This window comes from Mytilus californianus, unplaced genomic scaffold (genome assembly GCF_021869535.1).
Source record: "Mytilus californianus isolate M0D057914Y unplaced genomic scaffold, xbMytCali1.0.p SCAF_19, whole genome shotgun sequence".
NCBI classification, from domain to species: Eukaryota; Metazoa; Mollusca; class Bivalvia; order Mytilida; family Mytilidae; genus Mytilus; species Mytilus californianus.
Window position 1 is genome coordinate 6,091,765 of NW_026262667.1, and position 14,082 is coordinate 6,105,846.

General features: G+C 33.1%; 1 protein-coding gene across 3 annotated transcripts in view; it reads left to right on the forward strand.

Annotated features, from left to right (window-relative positions):
* The window catches only part of LOC127727156 (probable ATP-dependent RNA helicase DDX53), a 68,684-nt gene that overhangs the window by 2,395 nt on the left and 52,207 nt on the right, over nt 1-14,082 (forward strand). For 2 of the 3 annotated variants that reach the window (XM_052234603.1, XM_052234605.1), the window contains exons 2-3: nt 2,226-2,640; nt 2,833-2,888. In XM_052234603.1, the coding sequence (XP_052090563.1) occupies nt 2,226-2,640; nt 2,833-2,888 (471 nt within the window). The remainder of the gene's footprint in view (nt 1-2,225; nt 2,641-2,832; nt 2,889-14,082) is intronic. The other variant, XM_052234604.1, reaches the window with a different exon arrangement.

A 14,082-nucleotide genomic window follows, 5' to 3' on the forward strand; every position in this document is an offset into this window, starting at 1 on the left:
ATTACTACTGTTTCCAAGGAAAGAGATTTCAACTATGTCATTGAGATATACAATGTATAGTGCTAAATAAAACCATATTTTTAAAGCGCTGTATTTTACAGATTACATAATAATAATTCTCATTGATCTATCAGAGTACAATTTTTTTTTCTCTTCAGTTAATTAAAACAAAATTAAGGAGACTTGTTACTACTGTTTCCAAGGAAAGAGATTTCATCATGTACATATTCATGATATTTAACATAAATGGTGATTTTCAAGTACTAATCATACAATAAAATGAAATAAAAAATAATTTTGAAATGTATGTCTGTCATGTCTGTGACTGTCTTTCAGTGCTGGTAAGTGTCTGAAATTTTAACTTTAGAACTTTACTTCATTTTTGAATGAGAGAAATTTGAGGTTTCATATTTCAAATACTTTTTTCATCATTCCCCAAATATATATATTGACTGTTTTTAAAAAGCCAAAAATTTGATATCTTTGAAGTGTTGGGTTGGCAGACCAGGTACAATTTCATTACATCAAGGTTAATTCAAAATTTGTGCAAGTTTGTACCACACAATGCATCAAAATTGTTTACCAATTACTCTTCAAACCTTTCATTGACAGTTAAAAGTAGAACTTTACAAGAATATCTCAAATTGATATAATATACAACTAGCATGACTAGTCAGTTTGAATAGCGAATGTCTATTGCATTTTTCTTGTTTAGTTTTAAAAATACTATGTCATCGTCTGTTTTCTGCAAACTCCAGGCCATTTTCCAAATTTCTATGTGTCTTGTGTTAAACTGCGTTTGTGCAAAAAGAATGTACGGTAGCCGATCATGGAATTGCCACTTCTTTTGTTTAATTATTCAAAATCAAGCTCAAAGACTCAGTTTCAAAGAGTCAGATGTTTAATTTTTAATTCTAATTTTCATCATCATGATCATTGTTGTGGCAATTTTGAATGACCTTGAATATTGCTATTTTGTTTCAGACTTTCTTGTTAATCATGTGAATTTTTATTTTATGTACAAGGTATTATCACGTGATCACATTTCATTCCCAGAAGTCAAAAATTTTAATATTTGACTTGTGGTACATGTAATGGATAAAATTGGAATTTTCATTAAGTGGTCTCAAATATTTACCAAGAAAATCAAAATAAATGGAAACACATGATAAGCTTTTTAAGTATGAGAAAATGAATTAATTGCATTATTGTAATCTTGAAAAATCCTCAATATCTTATAAAAAATTACATATAATTACCTTGTACATGAACATGTATGCTTTGTTGACAACTTTTTTCAAGTTACTTATAAATGCTTTGTTCTCTGATGGTTATTTCAGAAATACATAGACAGGGGTTCAGGAGGCACTGATATGAAATGTTATTTATTGATAGTCTGATACGATATGTTTTATTTGATGAATATGCAGAAATTTCTAGATCTGTGTTTTATATGCAAAATCTGACCTGCCCTGACCCCAATTCATATATTTCTGGAATAGCTTTAATAGTTCAGATATATATGTTACTGATATTGTTTATACCAAGTTTTTCTAACATTAAAATAGTTTCTTTTTAAACATCATGTAAAGGATAAAGCTTAAAGACATATTTTCTAATATTTATAGAATAACTAATCGAAGAATTCAAATAGAGAAAAATATTCAACGAGTGACCGAACAACATATTAATTCACGAATGCGCGTAGCGCATGAGTTAATTATCAGTGTTGTTCGGTCACGAGTTGAATATTTTTCGATATTTGAATTCTTTGATTAGTTATTCTTTTTATTACATTGGCAAATGGCTTTTTTTAATGAAATTAATGTAGAAAATGTAAGGAACTATATCTTTTTTCTACGCATTCACAATTTGTTTTGATCCGACGTTATCGACGTCTTGACAACGCCTATTGTTGTATGACGTCAGAGAGTGAAATAACCACGTTTATTTCACATGTGAAATTATCGGTTTTTATTTGACTGGGAAATCAATGTAATTCAATGCTACCAATGTAATAACACAATATATTCCATTTATAATGTCTTTTTAAGAAAAATACTGTTCTGTCATTCTAATAACAGCTTTCATCATGAACATATTTTGAATTACTACATGTACATTTATGTAGACAAATTAAATGTTAAAAATTTAAAGGATAAAAACAAATATAGAATAACAAGATGTCATTTCTTTACATGTAAGAAATGTATTTTGTTTTACAGCCAAGAATGAATACTGACAATAATTGGATGGGAAAGTCTAGAGGAAGAGGATTTACCTCAAATGCTGATCAAGACACCAATTGGAGAAATAGAGACTCAACTGAAAATGACAGCACATCGTCACGGGGAAGAGGGAGTTGGGGTAGAGGTAGAGGAGGGTTTGGAAGGCAGGACGAAAATGATAGAGACAAAATTAGAGACACTAACACAAACTCTTTCAGTGGTAGAGGAGGCGGCAGGGGCTTTGGTAGCAGGGGTAGAAGTGATGGTTTTGGTAGAGGAGAGGATTCAAACAGAGGTTTTGGTAGAAGTAATGATAGTGGACAGAGGTCATTTGGCAGAAATGAAGATCAAAATGGACAAAGTGATTCTTCCACTATACGTGTAGATTCATCTATGGTTGGAAGAGTTATTGGTAAATAGAATTGAAAATGAATGCACTTTATTCTAATGGTTTTGCTTGTAAACAGAATTTTATTTTTCAGTAAAAGAGACAAATACTCATTGATAAATATATATAAATATTATCTGGTTTTGGAATGTAAAAATGTTTTGGTAGTCTTAAATAAACTTCATTCCCTTGAAGTTCTTTTATTTTCTTTTACAGGAAAAGGTGGATCAAAGATCAGGGAATTACAAGATGAAACTGGGGCTAAAATCAATGTAAGTTTATATGTAATACTGAAATTATCAATGACAAGCTGAGATTACACTTCAAATAAAAACACTGACCCACTGAAGGTATTTTATTTACATTTTTGTTGAGCCTGCGACTGTTGTTGCAGAAAGCTCGACATAGGGATAGTGATCCGGCAGTTGCGGTGGTGGTGGCGTTAACTAACTTCTTAAAAGCTTAATATTTCAGAAGGTAGAAGACCTGGATGCTTCATACTTTGTATATAGATGCCTTATGATATGAAGTTTCCGTCGGTCATATGTCCATTGTCCTTGACCTCATTTTCCTGGTTCAGTGACTACTTAAAAAAAAAGTTAAGATTTTTATACGACCACAAAAAATTTTTTTGCGTTGTATAATGCTATGATGTCGTCATCTGCATCGTTGTCGTCCGAAGACACATTTGGTTTCCAGACAATAACTTTAGTTTAAGTGAATGGATCTCTATGAATTTTTACCAGAAGGTTCAATACCACAAAAGGAAGGTTGGGATTGATTTTAGGGGTGATAAGTACCAACAGTTTAGGAATTAGGGGCCAAAAACAAGCATTTTTGTAGTTTCCAGACAATAATTTGTGTGTAAGTGTATGGATCTCTCTGAAATTGTACCACAAGGTTCCATATCACAAAGGGAAGGCTGGGATTGAGTTTGGGGGTAATTACTTCAAAAGGGGGGTGGGGGGTTCAAAAAAGTTTGGGGGATTTTTTTTTCAATTTTTTGGGGGGGGTTCATTTTTTTTCTTCAAAATTTTTGAAATTTCAAATTAATGAACAGTATTGCGTAATAACAAGAAATCTTCAATTGCACAGTATTGTGCAATAGCACAGTATTGTACAATAGCACAGTATTGTACAATAGCACAGTATTGGGCAAAAGCAAGAAATCTTCAATTGCACAGTATTGCGCAATAGCACAGTATTGCGCAATAGCACAGTATTGCGCAATAGCACAGTATAGCACAATAGCACAGTATTGCCCAATAGCAAGAAATCTTCCATTGCACAGTATTGCGCAATAGCACAGTATTGTGCAATATCAGTATTGCGCAATAGCAAAAAATCTTCAATTGCACAGTATTGCGCAATAGCACAGTATTGTGCAATATCAGTATTGCGCAATAGCAAAAAATCTTCAATTGCACAGTATTGCGCAATAGCAAGAAATCTTCAATTGCACAGTATTGCGCAATAGCAAGAAATCTTCAATTGCACAGTATTGCACAATAGCAAGAAATCTTCAATTGCACAGTATTGCACAATAGCAAAAAAATCTTCAATTGAAAACAAATACAAATGTTTTAACCAATTTCGATGGGATTAATTAAGTCTTTAATTTTTGGGGGTTCTTACCTTGTATAATTTGTTTGGATATTGGGCCCCATTTTTAAATTGGTCTACATTGAGGTCAAAAGGGTCCAAAATTAAACTTTGTTTGATTTCATCAACAAGAGGCTCTCAAGAGCCTGAATCGCTCACCTGTATTTCAGAGGAGAAGATTTTTAAATGTTAGCAAACTTGATGAACAAATTGTGTAAAATTGTCTTTAAAGGGCAATAACTCCTTAAGGGGTCAATTGACAATTTTGGTCATATTAACTTTTTTGTAGATCTTACTTTGCTGAACATTATTGGTGCTTACAGTTTATACATATCTATAATAATATTCAAACTAATAACAAAAAACTGCAAAATTTTGTTAAAACTACCAATTCGGTTGAAGCAACCCAACAATGGGTTGTTCGATTCGTCTGAAAATTTCAGGGCCGATAGATCTTGACCAATTAAACAATTTTACCCATACCTGCCAACCCTCCCGTTTTGAGCGGGAGACTCCCGCTCAAATGGCGAAATTCGGGAAATCTCCCGCTTGCCGGTACCCTCACGAGCGGGAGTATAGAATCTCCCGCTTTGGGATATTTTAACCTTGAATGACAAGTCAACATTAATTACGTTTTTGACTCACTGATGAGGGTTGTTTTTACCTTTAAATCATTGACCATGTGAAATTAAATGGCTTCGCTTGACAGCTTGGGTGTCAAACATAGTACTAATTAACGATCATTAACGACTTTTGCTTCAAGCAAAATTCATAGAAATTTCGGGTTACTTCCCCTGTTTAATCCTGTTTTAAGTTACCCTTCTTAGAATAATGTGAATTGATAAAACAATATAAACTAAATACAAATTAAACAAAGAATCATAAAAGGATGGCAATTAAAAGATTTTGTATGCTTTAAGACAAAAAAAATAATTATATTTTAAAAAACTCGTAAAAGATCTATACTTCTATTCAATGTTTATATTGAAATTTATAAGATATGTATTGAACCAAATTTAGTGAAATAGATATGTGCACACACAAAATGCACCTGTGACAACATGAATGTTCTCTTATAAGAGAGGTATCTGGAGTGAGAGTTGTCCGGAAGGGATTCAAATGTCAAAGTTGATGAAATAGGAAAGAAACAAGCAACACACCTGTAGGATATAACCATATTTAAAGAAACAAAGTATATCTATTAACTCTTATATGTGTTTCGTAGATTTATAAATAAACACGTCATATATTTCACTTGAAAATGTCCACGGCCGACACTCAGATAACCGAGAGATTGGTTGGTTAATCTATATTGAGTATGCGGCTATATGGGCGGTTGGTCTGTTAATCGGGCCGGTTAAACGTCTGTTAAGAGTAAAACACACAATTTAAATGTTCAACTCTGTTAAATATACAGATTTTTGGCATATTATAAGAACCAACTAAAAAAAAGAAAAGTGTCTGACAAAATGATATCTATCATAGAACATTTTCCACCTGTAAAAACATTTCATAGTCTGCGCAAACTTCAGTAAAACTAAAAGGCGTCGCGCAAGTATGTGGTATTTATGCTTATACGCATAGCAATTGTTTTAATAAAAGGCGAAACAAACAATTTTAGATATCATTTAAAGGACACAAAATAGTACTTTGGTTCTAAAAAATAAATTGACATTAGTAAATACTTCATAATTGTAATATAACGTGAGTAATACCACGTTTTAGTGACTATTAGGGGAATAAAGTCTGTTAATGGGTTGGACAATTTAAATTGTGTCAGTTAAGAGTTATTTAGCCACGACAATAGTTTTGCTACCTTTATAATATCCCATTAAAAAAGTTAAGAATGAGATATACTTGAGTAAAAAAAAAATGACAACACGGTGCAACAGTGTCCTTGTAGTAAGAGCATTTTTATTTTGACTTTCATTGCATTTTATTGAAAGGTGTATCACTGCATAATAGCGTGATATGGATTGGCCGCTGGAATATGCATGAATTTATTATTAGCGTTTTCAATCAGCCTTGATTTTTGTGTTTGTTCAAAGAAGCACGTTCAAAAATCCGACTGAAAGTGTCTGTCTTATACAACACCGGGTACATATAACGTGTTGTCGTTCTCATATGGACATGATATTTGCCACTGGACGTTAAACCCTAATTCGTCAGCATCATCCAATTGGTTCTTTTGTTCTATTACTTAATCATATGTTGTTTACAAAACATTCTAAAGAAGTAAATGGAAAGAAGTGAATGCAGCTACATTTGATTATCTTAAGTTTTAATTCATTTTATTCCGTTTAGTTCCTTTCTACATAAGTGCAGAGGAGAACTGCAGTTGTGCGCTTGTAAAATTCTAGCATTTGTCACCAATTTGAGTACATTGCAATCCGCTACTGTTTCAACCACCCCCTCCCCCTGAAATTTTGTTTTGTTTGCACTTTACAATATTTACTGAGCTATCAGATTCAGCGGTTGACAGGAGGCCAATGTTTATCGGACTCCAGTCTCAAATAACATAAAGTGATATACAGTAAAACAAATTGCAAAGCATCTATATAGATATCGTTGTCTATACTATTATTTAAAAATAAGGAGATGTGGAATAAATGCAAAAATTGTTTTAACAGTCATCTTGGAGGGTCTAAATAGTAAAAAGGGGTGTTTCATGTCTGTATTCTTAAACAATTGTTATTTTTCTCTCTTTTTTAGCAATGCATCACTCTCTACTGTCCTTATCTATTATTCTATATTCTGCGTGTCCATCCAGATTCTCGTGTATACCGTGTTGTTTATTTCTGTATTCTTTAAATTGTTATGTCACTTTTCTCTACATTTTATTTATTTTTCTCATTATTCTTTCTCTATTCTTTATATATATTTTAGCATCCCAATATATTTTACTTACTGATGTTTAGTTACATTACGACGTTTATCTCTGATATAAAAAAGCAGATGTGGTATGATTGCCAATGAGACAACTCTCCACAAGAGACCAAAATGACACAGAAATTAACAACTATAGGTCACCGTACGGCCTTCAACAATGAGCAAAGCCCATACCGCATAGTCAGCTATAAAAGGCCCCGAAATGACAATGTAAAACAATTCAAACGAGAAAACTAACGGACTTATTTATATATATATAAAAAATGAATGAAAAACAAATATGTAACACATAAACAAACGACAACCACTGATTTACAGGCTCCTCACTTGGGACAGGCACATACATACATAATGTGGCGGGGTTAAACATGTTAGCGGGATCCCAACCCTCCCCTAACCTGGGACAGTGGTATAACAGTACAACATAAGAACGAACTATAAAAATGATGTATATACTGGTTACCAATGTACATGTAGATGACAAATTGGTGTCATTCATAACAACGAAACAGAATTCACATAATATATGCGACCATTATTGAATGAAATTAATATTACTTTAATATTACACTTTTTGAAACCATTTTTATCAATTTCCAATTTCCATTGTCTAAATTTATGTTTCATTGTTCATGTGTTGTTTCCGTATATTTTAGCCACTCGTCTTGAGCCTACCCATTTGATCCGATAACTCCCCATAAAGCAATCAAATTATATTTTCATTGCCATTCATAACTCTTAACAGACCAAATAACAGACCGGGTTTTATACATCCGACCCATTAACAGACCAGGTTTTTAATAAAAATTGATTAATATCACCAAAACACAGATTTTCGTGTAGATTTTTCACACAATGATACACTGAACTGCGGCCAAGCTTAGCGAAAGGTCGTGCAACATAATCAGTCAAACAAACTTTATTAGATTAACTCGTTAAGGAACGATCGTTTTCATTGGTCAATTCAAACCTTCGGCCTCACACCTGCGAAAATAGAACACGCGTACTAAAAAGCTGAATGGACTGATCAGTATTCACGTAGCCGGTCAAGGTCGTTAAAAACTTCCATCTTCGTATTCCCGAACATGATTGTGTTCTTGATTATCCCATGGCAATTCTAGCTTTTATACATGTGCATGTAAAATTTTAAACTTTAATCTTAACAGTCACGTCGAAATATTTAATTCAACTGTCTCCTCTCAATTGGTCCTGGATTAAGGGAGCTACCATTTTATTTTGATTGGGGGTGAAGGACTTGGATGAAACATTTTGTCCTGCATTTTTTTTAGTTGTTATCTCTGTCCTGTCTTTCTATTTTTCAGTCTGTTAGGTCCTGACTATATTTATTCGTTTATCCTGATTTTTTACATAAATCGTCATCCTGCCTTTTTTTTTGTCAAGTTGCTCACCCTGCCTTATCTTTAATTTATTCAATGGACTTGATGAATTAACGTTGTACTTGAAATGAAACCGTACTTAACTACAAAAATAACCAAATTACATACTAAAGATATTGCTCGATTTTTATAGTAAATGGGTTTGTGTTATAAACTGTCATGTTCATTATTCATATTCTTTCATAAGTTTTAGGATAGTGTGATTTTTTTTCTGATTTAGTTTACTTGATTTTGAAAAAATAATCCTGAAATTCTAAGTAAATTCAGAACATGTAACCTGCCATGCTTTGTTTAGAGAAAAAATGGAGATGGCAAACCATGGCACAGTGGAAGGAAATGTACTTTATAAACTCCAGCGATATACTTTCTTAATTTATAATTAACTGTTTTGCTATCCTCGGTTGAAAATTATATATTGTAAATATTTAAATAGTTGCATAGAAAACAATCAGTTTTAAACAGTGTGGTTATTCACTAAATGTATTGATAAAAGGTGACTCCATTTTTGTACATACTTTTACAGTAGTCATCCTTAATTTCTTAATATTTCGTTTATAAGTTTATCATACATGTATGATTTTGTATTTCATTTTAATACGCACGCATGCCACACGTTACTTTGGCGGATAGTTCAACAATGTTATGCAAAGCTCTATTCTTACGGTATGAATTAAAGGATAAATTTTCAACCAATTAAAATCGAAAACAGTACATTTATATAGTTCCTTATAAACTACGACATTTCTCACAAGTATTTATTTACTTTTTAGTTCCACACATGCAAAAATAAAATCTTCGCCGATGAAATATTTCAAACCTTTTTACACCAACATGCCTTCACTGAATTCATTTGAATTTCGTGGTGACCATGATAGTACATTGCATAGTACATCTATATTCACGTGCACACATGGTACGATCTTTCGGGGACAATTTGCTCGTTTATGACACGTCATTTCTGAATGACCAAACGCTTAGCTACTTTATTTTTGTTTTATAGCATGAAAACAATAAAAGAGGAATGTGCAACCCATCATAAATTTGAAATGGATCAGTATTGTGAGATCCTTATTATAAGTAACTACGACATTACCAGGATAATAACCTAGCGTCAATATGAAAGAAATTAAAGTGGTTCATACATTCATCCGTATAAAAGCGGCACATGTATTTTATTTTATCCTTATATTTTTCATAGTGCGGTACAAGTGCTGCATGCATAAAGAATATTACTTAACACAAATTATTAGTATAATATTTCGACCCCACTATTTGAAATTCACAAAATACTTATTTAATTATTTCGACCAAAAATCATTGTTTTTTACGTTCGTAGTAACGTAGTACATTCCATTGTCGGTCACCTGTGTCAATTCACGTGCACACAACAATTGTTGTTGTATTTAAATCTTTCGGCCAATGAAATGAGACGTTACAAGTTGTTTGTTTGTGATACGCCAGAATGTTATCAATGAATTATCAATCGCTAAACTTGACTGCATTTCAGTGTATTAATATGGTTAACAAACATAATGCCTGTCTTTTTTCGATGTTCAAAATATTGCATGCAAGTAAATTCGGCCAAGTTGTCATTTTGTGTACATTTTGTGTGTGTAAAATGTGTATAAATTTATTGATGAGTAACCCACCTTTTCATTTTGTTGATTGTTTATCGAAGCTAGAAAAAAAAATAATTACACCAGTGGATTCAGTACATTGAATTGTTTTGTCAGACATGAATAATTTTTATGATAAAAAATATATTTAAAAAGTTATACAATGAAACATACTGAACTTGCAAGTATTTTCTCGAAAACACCTGATTAACAGACTTTAGCCAACCCAATTAACAGACCAACCGCCGATATAGCCGCATACTCAATATAGATTATCCGACCAATCTCTCGGTTAGCCGAGTGACGGCCGTGATGTCGTTCACGCAAAATCTCCCCCTCAGCTGTCATAGTTGAGAGGGAGATCTCCCTCTTTGAAGGTTTCAGAGGTTGGCAGGTATGATTTTACCCCTGTCACATTTGCTCTAAAAGATTTAGTTTGTATACGCCCGTTTACGGGACGTATTATGGTATACCGTTGTCCGTCCGTCTGTCCGTCCGTCCGTCTGTCCGTCCGTCCGTCGTCAACATGTCGGACATTAATTCAAAAACGCTTTAACCAATATGCATGAAACTTTGGTGAATTGTTTATATCTATTGACGTGAGCTCCCTTTTGTTTTTTATAAATTTCAGATTTACCATTTCCGAGTTTTGGGGTTTTATTCATTAAAAAAGGGGGAATTTTCCAGTTTTCGGACAATAACTCAAATACAATTTCACCAATTTGCATGAATCATTTTGTGAATTGTTCATATCTATTGACGTGAGCTCCCTTTCGTTTTTTATAAATTTTGGATTTACCGTTTCCGAGTTTTGGGGTTTTATTCATTAAAAAAGGGGGTATTTTCCAGTTTTCAGACAATAACTCAAAAAAATTTCACTAATTTACATGAAACTTTTGTGAATTGTTCATATCTATTGACGTGAGCTCCCTTTCGTTTTTTATAAATTTCAGATTTACCGTTTCCGAGTTTTGGGGTTTTATTCATTAAAAAAGGGGGGATTTTCCAGTTTTCAGACAATAACTCAAAAACAGTTTCACCAATTTGCAAAAAACTTTGGTGAATTGTTTATTTCTATTGACATGAGCTCCCTTTTGATTTTTATAAATTTCAGACTATACATTTCCGATTTATGGGGTTTTATTCATTACAAAATGGGGATTTTCCAGTTTTCGGACAATAACTCAAAAATGCTTTCAGTATGTTTTATGAAACTTTGGTAAATCGTTTATATCTATTTTTGTAAGCTCCCTTTTGATTTCTATAAATTTCGGATTTTACGTTTCCGAGTTATAAGATTTTATTTGTTTATAGTCTGACAACAGATTTACTAAGTATTGCACAACAGCAAGAAATCTTTCATATAACCAATTTCAAGTTCTTTGACTACATTTATTCAGAAACCTATAATATATCAAATATTTAATTACAATCCAAATTCAGACCTGTATCAAGCTTGAATATTGTGTCCATTTTTGCCCCAACTGTTCAGGGTTGGACCTCTGCGGGCGTATCCAGCTGTGCTCAGCGAAGCAGTTTATTGAGATATAAGCCAAAAACTGCATTTGACCCTTATGTTCTATTTTTAGCCATGGCGGCCATTTTTTGTCGATGGATAAAAACTTCGGATACAATTTATAAACAAGATGCCCCAAGGAACATTTAGTTAAAGTTTGAAGGTAATTGGCCCAGTAGTTTCAGAGGAGAAGATTTTTAAATGTTAGCAAACTTGATGAACAAATTGTGTAAAATTGTCTTTAAAGGGCAATAACAGCTTAAGGGGTCAATTGACCAATTGGGTCATATTAACTTTTTTGTAGATCTTACTTTGCTGAACATTATTGGTGCTTACAGTTTATATATATCTATAATAATATTCAAACTAATAACAAAAAACTGCAAAATTTTGTTAAAACTACCAATTCGGTGGCAGCAACCCAATGATGGGTTGTTCGATTCGTCTGAAAATTTCAGAGCTGATAGATCTTGAACATTTGAACAATTTTACCCCCATGTCAGATTTGCTCTAAAAGCTTTAGTTTTTGAGATATAAGCCAAAAACTGCATTTGACCCCTATGTTCTATTTTTAGCCATGGCGGCCATGTTTGTCGATGGATAAAAACTTCGGATACAATTTGTAAACAAGATACCCCAAGGAACATTTAGTTAAAGTTTGAAGGTAATTGGCCCAGTAGTTTCAGAGGAGAAGATTTTTAAATGTTAGCAAACTTTATGAACAAATTGTGTAAAATTGTCTTTAAAGGGCAATAACTCCTTAAGGGGTCAATTGATAATTTTGGTCATACTAACTTTTTTGTAGAACTTACTTTGCTGAACATTATTGGTGCTTACAGTTTATATATATCTATAATAATATTCAAAATAATAACAAAAAACTGCAAAATTTTGTTAAAACTACCAATTCGGTAGAAGCAACCCAACAATGGGTTGTTCGATTCGTTAGACAATTTCAGAGCTGATAGATCTTGACCAATTGAACAATTTTCCACTGTGTCAGATTTGCTCTAAAAGCTTTAGTTTTTGAGATATAAGCCAAAAACTGCATTTGACCCCTATGTTCTATTTTTAGCCATGGCGGCCATGTTTGTCGATGGATCAAAATTTCGGATACAATTTATAAACTAGATACCCTAAGGAACATTAAGTTAAAGTTTGAAGGTATTTGGCCCAGTAGTTTCAGAGGAGAAGATTTTTAAAATAAATTACGACGACGACGACGGACGAAGACGGACGCCAAGTGATGGCATAAGCTCAAATGGGTCCCTTCAGGCCCCGGTGAGCTAAAAACTGATCAAATTATTGCGGCTGTATGATTTGCTGAATCTTATTGTGCATTTAGATTTCTATTTTGGGCCCTTTTTTTAAATTACTTCATATAAAGGTTTGAAGGGTCCAAAATTAAACTTTGTTTGATTTCAACTAAAATTAAATTATTGGTGTTTTTTTATATGCTGAATCTAACCATGTTGTTAGATTTTGGATATCAGACCATTCTAGGTAAATTAAATGTCCCATTTCAAATTTTTAAGATCTTTGACCACATTTATTTTGTGTCAGAAACCTATATTATGTCAAAAATTTGATCACAATCCAAATTCAGACTGTATCAAGCTTGAATATTGTGTCCTAACTTGCCCCAACTATTCAGGGTTCGACTTCTGAGGTCGTATCAGGCTGCGCTCAGCGAAGCATTTTATTGTAATGTTAATTTCTCTCTTATCATGAGTGATAAGATAACTATATTTGGTATGTGTGTACCTTGCAAGGTCCTCATGCCTGTCAGATAGTTTTCACTTGACCTCAACCTCATTTCACGGATCAGTGAACAAGGGTTAAGTTTTCGTGGTCAAGTACATATCTCAGATACTATAAGCAATAGGTCTACTATATTTGGTGTATGTAATGATTGTAATATTTTACGATGTACATGTCAGTCTGGCAGGTTTTATTTGACCTTGACCTCATTTTCATGGTTCATTGCTCAATGTTAAGTTTTTGTCGAGCCTGCGACTTTTGTCGCAGAAAGCTCGACATAGGGATAGCGATCCGGCGGCGGCGGCGGCGTTAGCTACCTTCTTAAAAGCTTTATATTTTAGAAGATGGAAGACCTGGATGCTTCATACTTTGTATATGGATGCCTCATGTTACGAAGTTTCAGTCAGTCACATGTCCAATGTCCTTGACCTCATTTTCATGGTTCAGTGACTACTTGAAAAAAAAGTTCAGATTTTTTGTAATGTTAAATTCTCTCTTATTATAAGTAATAGGATAACTATATTTGGTATGTGCGTACCTTGCAAGGTCCTCATGCCCGTCAGACAGTTTTCACTTGACCTCGACCTTATTTCATGGATCAGTGAACAAGGTTAAGTTTTCGTGGTCAAGTCCATATCTCAGATACTATAAGCAATAGGTCTAGTATATTCGGTGTATGGAAGGA